We start from the raw sequence: 10,232 nt of genomic DNA, 5'->3' as shown, positions 1-10,232 counted from the left end.
AGACGCCACAAGGATTACCTTGATAAGTCTGATAATTGGTTCAACAAGGAACCTAGAGAGAAACTCTCACCCAATTTTATGAAAATGCCAAAAGTTTTCTTTATTGAAAATAAAAACCAATACTTATAGTGTATCTGAACAAAAAGATAAAATTAGACATGAGCCTTCTAAACAGGTTGGGCCAAAATTACAATAAATAAAAATTATAACTAAAAACATATTTAACTTGGGCCTTCAAATTAGTTTGGGCCTTCAGCAACAATTAATTGTCTTGATAGTGTCTTTGCCTCTGGGCCTTCATCCTTTTCCACTTGGGCCTTCATCCTTCTCCACTTGGGCCTTCATCCTTCTCCACTCGGGGGCTTTGTCCTTCTCCACTTAGGCCTTCTTCCTTCTCCACTTGGGCCTTTAGCCTGTATTTGGCCAGTTTCATGATTCTCATCAATCTAAGAACCCAAAAACAAGCTTTCTCATGAGCTCCCATGAGTGCTCCTTGAGGAAAACAAAAATGGAAGCAAATGGGAAGAAAAAAGGTTATTACCACACTAAGAATAACCCAAAGAATAACAAGAGGAGAAATGAGCTTTCTTTTGCACAAAGAGGACCAAAACTCCAACTCTTAAGATAAGGGTTCTCTTGGAGAAGGAGAAAAGAGTAGAGAATGATATTGTGATGTGAGTTTTAGATTAATAAAGGTTTTATGAGGAGTTTATGATTATCTCACTTCTTTCTGTATGCACTCTACACTTCATTAAACTTAATCACCATTTTTGTGACCCAAGATCCATCCACTTATGTCCAAACACTCTAAAACTCATCAAAACACACATATAACATGACATATACATAAACATAACAAATCATTATCTCATAATTAATTAATTAATTAATTATCGACACTTAAATTAAATTTAATTACTTTTGCAATTTAATTAAAATATTTAATCAAGCATTATGAAAATCATAATGTTACATCAGTTAGATCGATTTTTTAAAATCAAATTTGATATTCAATTTAATCCAATAAAAGTTTCTTCTTCTTCAAAATTTTGAGGTTTTTTGGATTTTTTTTTGTTAATATTGGATTGGATCAGTTTATGAACATCTCAACAATTACTTGGTGAGTTAGTGTAGTAATTTGTATTTTTAAAATAAACTCCCAACCTATGAGCTAATCCAACCCAAGTGAGCCACAAGCTAAGGGAGTTGGGTCAAATTTGACCCACAATCTAAGTGATCTAATTTTGAACCCAACTAACTCAAATTTGCGGTAAGTCAAGTTGGCTCATGGCCCATAACTCATATTGATGACTATACTCAAATTGAATAGAACTATGGATGTCTCCAAATCATATTGGATCAATTTTGAGTTATCCACTCCAAAGATTAAAACAACTTGTGATTTGGTTTGGTTTAGATTATTTTCTTTTAAAAATATAATGTAATCAAATCTAATAAAATGTCATATGGATTGGATGATTTATTTTTTAGTGATACATCCTTACATAATTATATTACTAAATTCATTTACAGCGGTTATTTTAAAAAATAGACTGTACAAACAAAACACAAAATAATGTGAAACATGAAAGTTGAAATGCATAAAATATATAAAATGTGAAAGAGTTAGTACTCACACAATTTGAAAGTGTATTTCTAAAAGCCATAAAAATTTGCTAAGGTGCTCTTGATTGATAATTAGTGTCTTGTCAATGAAAGGACAAAGTTTCAAAAGTATGAAAGTTGAAACATACAATGCAAAGTTTACACATGAAACACAAAATAATACATATGTATATTGATTCGATTTGCATCAATCAATTTTGGAATCATTATTTGAAACTCAATCCAATTTGTCTGGTTATTCATAAATGGTAAAAAAAAATTAATTGATTTTTGATTATTTTTTTTTGGATTGGTTTGCAATTTTTTTTATTAGATTGGATCTAAACACCCTTAAATAGAACCACTATAGTAACTGAAATTCTCTCTTCATACTCTTAATAGTTTTTAAATATTCATAAGGATAAACATATATTATTTGCATTTTATTTTGGACTAGTATGATCTCAGGGGCCACTTGAATTGAAATACCTAATGCTTATTCGGTGCACCACCACCTAGACTGACAACCCTAGAACATCAACACCGACAAGGGAGCTAACGTGAGACGCATGACCCTAGGTCAAAAGGATTATGTGACCATAAGTGTCTAACTAATTTTTTTCCTAAACTTGCATATATGAAAAGATCCTAGGTATGAAATAAACTCTAACTCTTAATCTATTTTCTTTCTCCTAGACACTAACTTAGCATTGGAATGCTTGCAAGTACTCCATTGTTGATGTATTCGTCGTCTCCTCCGTGCTTTGTCATTAGACACCAAATCTGAATTGATTCTCCATTGTTGAAGTGAATCCACGCTATTTCACCAAACACATCTCTTGTTCCCTTTGCAAGTTAAATAAGAAGACCTTAAGTTGACTTGAATAAGCTTGAATTCCTTAAGTAAGATCTTTAGTTGAAGTCTAGTGGATAAAAAAAAGTGGTTAAAAAGAGAGACTCACAAAAAGCGATAAGTTAGATTTTCCCGAGATTAATCCTATAAATGCTCTCTATCTATATCATGGTGAAAAAAAAAAACAAGATCTTTCTTTTTCTTTCCATTTTCCTAAATCAAATAAAGAATAAAAACAAGAAAAAATATTTTTGTCAAACATAAATAAATTTTTATACAAAAGTATTTGAATATTGCAATTAAACTGAGTAAGAATTTATGTAAAAAAAACTGAGTAAAAATATTTATATTACCTGAAAGCATAAATTTAAATATACCAATAATTGTAAGTTTCATAGACTGCCTAAATTAAATATAAATGTCACACATCAAGTAATTTCTAATTGAATATTATTATAAAAACTTTAACCCATTACATAAAAATTAAACACAAAAAATATTAACATATAAATGACGAACACAAGTATTTAATAATTAAGATTTGTACTAACACTCATAAACCTCAATCAATCTGGCGTACTAGGAAATAAAAGAAGCGCACCTGAGATGAAAATTGACATGCAAATGCATAATGCATTCAAGTAAAAGAAATGAAATTGAGTTTGTCAATGGCTGAGTGTGTGTGAGGAATATATATAATAAGAAAAGATTGCCAACATCAACAAGGCACTGCACCGAGTATTTGTAAGTGTATATAACGTGTAACCCTTTCTTCCTTCCACTCCTCTGCCATGGGTATCGCTTCACTGCCATTAATGGGGAGCCCAAAGTTCACAACTTTCAGGGATCTGTATCAATATACTATTACTCATCAACCTTCCCAGGCATGCTTTTTTTTTTTTAATTTTTTTTTCTCATTTTTACTAATTATTAATTTTTCAACTTTATATTATTATTTCTTTGGCGGTTCTGGATCATGTTATGTGATTAAGTTTCGCACCTTGATTTTGTGTGTGTGTATGAATCTGTGGTCTCGTTCTCTGATTATTGTTGGGATTGTGGGTATCTGATGAATGGAAAGGTTCTGTCTTTTATGTCAAGAACTTGATTTTATTTTCTTTCAGAAAAAGAAAAAAAGGAATTGTTTCGTTTCCCTGTTGTTTCTGTTGTTCCATTTTCCTTTCTCTTGTTTAGAATATTGAGTCTTAATATATTTTGGGCTTATATGGGTTGTATACCTATGTCCGATGTTACTTATGCCATTGTTGAATTTTTGGTATGTGATCGTCATATGGTTGTGAAGAGAATGCAGTAGTGAAACTTATAGGAAGTTTCTTATGTTCTTCCTTATCATTGTATTGTAAAGGTTTAGCCTGTGGATATGAATTCTTTGTCTAGTCTAGTTTATTGCATCGGTGTGATTGTCTCGTTGGAGAACTTCCACACCTCCTCCTCCTTCTCTCCTTGTGGTCTTCCTTGGTAACCAGCTAGTCTAGCCAAAGGTTCATTGAATTACTCTTATTTTGCAACTCAATTTTGAACTTTAAAATCCAAGAGTACATATGCTGCATCAAATTTATGGTTTGAATGATTGCATCATTGTAGCTGATGGGTTACCACCACCTCATTGACATTAGTTGCTGAGTTTCATTCTCTTTTTGTATTTTCAAGGCCCCAGTAAGAAAAGTTAATCAAACGGAGAATGGTCTGATTAAAAGAGGTAGAAAGAGATCAATTGTTTTTTTCATCTGAATGGATTTTCAGTTTTGACGGAGTACAATGGCCTCACTTGATCCATATAATTGACCACATCAAGTGGTATAAGACTTGGTGATTGTTGTGTATTTTTAATGTTTCTATGGATTTGAAGAGGGCTAAAGACTGGGTGACGACCCAACAGTGAGTAAGACCTAAAACAGACTTTGAGAGAGACTTTTTAACTTAAAACGAGAGAATTATATATTGGGTCTTTTGCCAAAACATGCAGCCCTTTTGCATTATAAAAACTAATAGCAAATAATTTTTTATCAGTGGCCTAAAGCTAGAGCTTTAATATCCCTACCCTCCTGACTAAAGAGTCCATAAAGCAAGTACATGTTGTTGATGGCTCTTCTACCTTGAGCATGGATAGTAAAAGGCAAATAACTGAAATGAGTGATTCTAACTAGTTTAGATGTGAGAAGTTCATGTCATGTGATAATCATAGGGAGTCAATTATGCAGAGGTTAAATGTTTATACTTGTCAAAACAACTTTATCAGTAGATTTTCTAGTTGGGGAGTGGTAAGATTCTTGACTATGGGAATAAAAATTTGTCTTACCCTTTTAAGTTTAAAACAACCAATTGATACTGAAGGACAATGCATTGTTTTTACGTATTTTCTAATTTTTTAGTGTTTGCTTTCCAAGTTGGTGGTGTCTACTATATTTAGTTTGTTGAAACTCCTACTATCTTGGTTTTAGGTAAATTGTGGAACAAGATAATAGGGTACCAGATTATGTGAATTTAAACTACATAGAAGTTGCTTTAATTTTTTCTATAAAAACATTTGGGCTACATAACAACACTAGTAGCCCATTCTCCTCCAGTATACTTCTTTTAACAAAGATTAGCTTTGGATCTCCAACATGAAGTATGCAATATCCATTTCTCAACCAATAAGGTTCTTTAGTGTATGCATTTTCAATTGTATGTGCATAGACATTTTGTCATTATTGGATGCTGGCATTTTTAAATAGCACCATTAATCACATTGCAATGTTCAAGTTGATAAGATCTTGAACCAACATTGAATGCTGAATTGATGATATCAACTATTTTTAAGAAGCGTAAAACACAAGAAACTTGATTTTAAATTCCTAGCAAGGTTATTTAATTTTCAAAGTTTTCTATGGTTTAATTTATTTATGTATGTATTTATTTATATCACCCATGACTAGGATTTCGGCTCTCTATTGGTTATTTGCAAATTATGTAGTGTATGCTAATATATTTCAATTGAGTACATTGTTGACCCCTAGGATCTTTGTTGTTATTAATAATTATCCTCTTGATTTGTTATTTTTTTAATTACTAGATTGCGGTTTCCCCTCTTTTCAGTCTTTTGAATTTGAAATGGAAGAAAAGTCTAGATCATGCAATGTGTGTGACACGTGGCACTCATTTTCATTATATGTGCATATTGAACAAGTGGCAGCAACAGCAGTGTGGGGATTGATGACTTTACTTATAAAACCTATGAAGGAAAGCGAACCAGTCAGTGCTCTCCTAAGACAGCATTTGGTTCTTTGCTCTGTTGAGTACCGCATGCAATTGTAGGCAACACACAAGTTGTGAGGTAAGTACCGTCTGCAATTTGTCTTGAAATCATAACTCTCTTTTTCTGGGAATATAGAAAGTTAAGCTACTTTTTAGGGATTTTGATTCTTGCGAAGATATTGAATTGCTTTTAAACGTGAGAAAGGCCCAATCTTGCTGACGATCTGGTGACACTCCTGAAGGTTTGACCAATTTTGGTGATGATAGATTTTCAAATCTACTTGAGAAACATAAAGTATCAAAAATCCACGGTGAAGCATCTCATGCATCAGCATATCTGAGTGGCAATTTGGGGATCGGTAATCGAAACGATGATCCTGATAGGAAATATTCATTGTAGATCGGTTTCGGATGATAATTTTCCTGTGGTTGATGGTATTCATTTTCCCGAAGCTGACTGCAATCACTGTGATTCCCAAAACTTGGCCGAAGAACCTTCGATAACAGGAGTCGTTTTTCCAAACAGATCTGATCAATCAGATGTTTTTTTCATTTAAAAGATTTCTATGATAGTGTGATCTCGGTGAAGGCGCATAATTTATAATTTTTTTAACTGTGATATATATCTCCTTGGTGAAATTTTCTAGCAATCAGAATTGATTCCATTTATTTTATTTCAGGGAGTACCTTCCTAGTTCCCAAGCGAACAAAGCGAGTCATCATTAGCAAAAGCAGCACTATCCAGGTTAGGTTGTTGAGCAGATGATGTTTATAGCTGTGCTACTTGAGTTGGGGTGATCTGAATTTGTGTTGTATTGAAACTGAACATCATTCCTGCTGCAAGAAGCATCTTCAAAAGTCTATTGCTGTGAATGCAGTGTCCAAGAATCTTGTCAAATTTAGTTGGCTAATCCCAGGGGTGCCTCGAACAAGATGGATGATATGGTATGTGGTATTTCCTCTTTATCTACTTCATGCTATCCACTAATAATTGTAAATTTTGTGGGTTAAGATTATCTGTTTTGTCACTTGAGATGAATCAAGGATATCTTAATTGCTTGAGGAAATCCTCAGCATGATACATTATATATTCATAATTTACAATCTTTAATATTAAGAAACTAGGAAAATAAGGAAACTAGGAAATTAAGAAAACAATACAAGTCAATGCCTAATTATTTACAAAAGATATACAGCCCCTATTTAGGAAATACTTTCCAACACTCCCCCTCAAGTTAGAGCATATGAATCATATGTACTAAACTTGTTAAAAATGAAGAGGTTGCAAGGATCTTGAAGAGACTTTGTAAGGATATTTGCAAGCTTATAACTAGAATTAACAAATTTAATAGTGATTTCCCGGGAGGAACTTTTTCCCGATAAAGTGACAATCAATTTCTATATGCTTGGTCTGCTCATGAAAGAAGGGGATTTGAGACAATATGTAAAGTTGCTTTGATTATAATAAATCAGCTTTATATGATCAATATTTTCAAATTTTAACTCACTAAGTAGCTATTTTACCTATACCTGCTCACAAGTGACCATTGCTCAACGCTGGACCTCTATAGTGGACCAAGTGACCATATTTTGCTTCTTACTTTTCCAGGACACAAGGTCACCCTAACAAAATCATGGTAGACTGCCATTCGTTTGGAAAACCAGCCTAATCTGCATCAAAGTACCCCCACAATTAGAGTTTTTCCTTTGTCTTTGTATAACAACCCTCGACTCAGAACATAATTAGTGTATTGCAAGATTCGTATTAAAGTATTCTATTTAGACCCCATGTCAACTATAAATGTGGTCAACCCAAAGCTTATAGAGGCTTAGACAACCCTTACCACATGAATTAGCTGTTGGAGTTTGTTTGATTTATATGTTATCTTGTATTTATTAGTTGATAAAAATCAGTGATTGTATTCCCTAATAATCAGTAATTGATTGAACATGTAATCAATTATTGATTCTATTTCTCCATTATAAATAAACATCAGGTGTGGTCATCTAACACACAACATTACAGTAAAACACTGTTATATGGCATCAAAGCAGGTTATCCTTTACTGACGAATAACGAAAATCGTGCTCCACTGGGTACCTACTGTCCCCGGTGGACCTTTATGCTTGTCGCCTGTCTTCCAGCAATCTGTTTCTGCATTCTAGTAGACCTTTCTGCTCGCTGCTTTTCTTCTGACAGCCCTTTCTCCTTTTCCCATGACTTTTGCGGTCGCTGCCGCCATTGTCATCATGACTCTGACAACTTTTCTGGCAGACAACCACCGGATCTGGTGTGTCTTGTGGTCATCTAACACATAACATTACAGTAAAACACTGTAATAGAGTTAAGTCAAGCCCAACCCAAATTCAGAATGGTCAGAGTCTATCATAGATATGATTTTGGGCCACCTTTATCTCTCCCAAAATGAACCTGACCCCTTGGATTTCCTAATGCTATCAACTTAGCCTTGCGGCTTTCCTAATGCAATCTACCTGGCTTTGTGATTTTCCTAGTGCAATATAAAAAGAAGTCCTGCAATTTCCACATTCTAAGATGTCCAATTCTAGGCGCGAGGGGAGTGTTGAGATCTCACATCGACTATAAATATGGTCAAAGTAGAGCTTATAAAGGCTTTGGAAAATCCTCACCTCATGAATTAACTATTAGGGTTGAGTTAGACCTAAACCAAATCCAAGATGGTATTAGAGCCTATGGTTTAGCGATGCCTGGGTGGGTCGACTGAAGCACTTGGTGATGTTTGACAGAGTCAAAGATGAAATTTCGTGGGACGAAGGAGTAGATATTTCGCCGAAGTACCTAGGGGACGATATGGTATTGCTACTCAGTCTCACTGATGCCAGAGCTGAACAGATGGGCAAGGAAGAAACCATGAATGGATCATCCCTGTTCCACTCGCTGGAGAAGTGGAACTCGAGGATGCGAATTGGCTATAGGTTGATCTGGGTACAATGCTTGGGTATCCTGCTACTAGCTTGGGACATGGTGCAAATTCAGAAGATCGTGGCAGCGATTGGGGAAATGGTGGAGGTGGATGACGATGTTGAAGAAGCTCAGAGGTTGGACAGGGCACGGGTACTTATTAAAACTCCGTGGTGACCCACAATCCAACACACAATAAATGTAACCATCAACGGGGAGGCTTATACAGTCTATATAGCGGAAGAGAATGGGACCGGCACCGGAAAATGCAATTGTCGATTTAGGAGTGTCTTTGGGTCATCAGAGGAAATCGATTCCGAGGAGAGTGAAATTGGAACCCTGAGATCATAGGAGGATGCCTTGCCGGAAAATGAAGCTGTGCCAAGCAGAACCAATCGCAATACGAACGATGGTTTCTTGGTTCAGGGCAACATACTAATGCCCAACAGTCAAAATGAACAGGATAGACCACAGGGTAAAAACCCATGTCTATGGACACATTGTCCAACTCAGAATAGGTGCAGAACAGAAGGCATGGGAGAAAAAGAGACAAAACATAGGGTGTGTGGGGAGAAGAAAAAACACAACCCTATGATGGAGACAGATGACAGACCCCAAGAAGAGGAAGCAAAATGACTAAAGTGGAAGAAGGTAAGAGGAAAGTCAACATGGAAGGGAGGGTGCAGTGTTTTCATGAAAGTGGAAATGATGATTTTGAAGTGGGCCAGAAGTTGTCAGGAAAACAAAATTTAAATGAAAAAGGGTCAAGTGACACACAGGAGGCTGATGGGAAGTTCAGGACATTATTGGGGTTTACTATCCACACCAATAGTGCTACAACACAGCAGACACTTATCAGCCCACAAAATAAAAAAGTGGGGACATCATGTGCATGGCAGGTGTATTTATGAAACAGGTGGTGCAAGAAGCAATTGGACCTGGGCAACGTCAATAAAAAGGGGCTAACTAAAGACACAAAATCATCTACACAAAATAATGGTCATCAACAACACAGTGATGACCCTGGGAAAGATGAAAGCCTGTCACTAGAAATAAGAGACAATGGACAAAAGGAGGTGAATACTTGGGTGGACCCGAACCTGGTGCAAAATGAAATAGAGGTAGTAACACCAGCCAATAACAGTGATATCAATGTCCAGCTGGAAGAGGCAACATCCTACTGGACTATGGCAAAAGATCTGGGGGTAACATGTGGGATAGAGCAGGATAAATTCATTGACAACTAAATGCCATGGAGGAAAGAGATAAGAAAGAGGCAGAGAGGTTGGGAAATAGGATTGTTCTCATATGAATATCATAACATACAATGTAAGGGGGCTGGGGAGGGTGGTGAAATGGGCAGCAATTAGAAGATTGGTAAAAAAAGAGCAGATAAATTTGCTATGCATCCAGGAGATCAAGAAGGAGCGAATTGAGAAGACGATGTGTCAAGCACTGTGGGGGAACTCCGAAGTTAGCTGGGAAATGCAACCTGCATGCAATACAGGAGGGGGTCTATTATGTCTATGGAGTGAGAAAACATTCACACTGGAAAGGAAGGTTAACGGTAGTGGC

The 10,232-nt window shown here is 35.6% G+C and overlaps 1 protein-coding gene across 2 annotated transcripts in view; it reads left to right on the top strand.

Annotated features, from left to right (window-relative positions):
• The first annotated feature begins 3,063 nt into the window (after nucleotides 1-3,063).
• LOC100800115 (uncharacterized) overlaps nucleotides 3,064-10,232 on the top strand; it is a 29,207-nt gene continuing 22,038 nt past the window's right edge. The window contains exons 1-4 of one of the 2 annotated variants that reach the window (XM_006579910.4): nucleotides 3,064-3,342; nucleotides 5,558-5,795; nucleotides 6,397-6,461; nucleotides 6,595-6,661. In XM_006579910.4, the coding sequence (XP_006579973.1) occupies nucleotides 6,650-6,661 (12 nt within the window). In that variant the 5' untranslated portion in view covers nucleotides 3,064-3,342; nucleotides 5,558-5,795; nucleotides 6,397-6,461; nucleotides 6,595-6,649. Of the gene's footprint in view, nucleotides 3,343-5,557; nucleotides 5,796-6,396; nucleotides 6,462-6,563; nucleotides 6,662-10,232 lie in introns of those variants that run through there. The other variant, XM_041015417.1, reaches the window with a different exon arrangement.

This window comes from Glycine max, chromosome 5, assembly GCF_000004515.6.
Source record: "Glycine max cultivar Williams 82 chromosome 5, Glycine_max_v4.0, whole genome shotgun sequence".
Classification (NCBI taxonomy): domain Eukaryota; kingdom Viridiplantae; phylum Streptophyta; class Magnoliopsida; order Fabales; family Fabaceae; genus Glycine; species Glycine max.
This window is presented reverse-complemented; position numbering and strand designations above follow the sequence as displayed.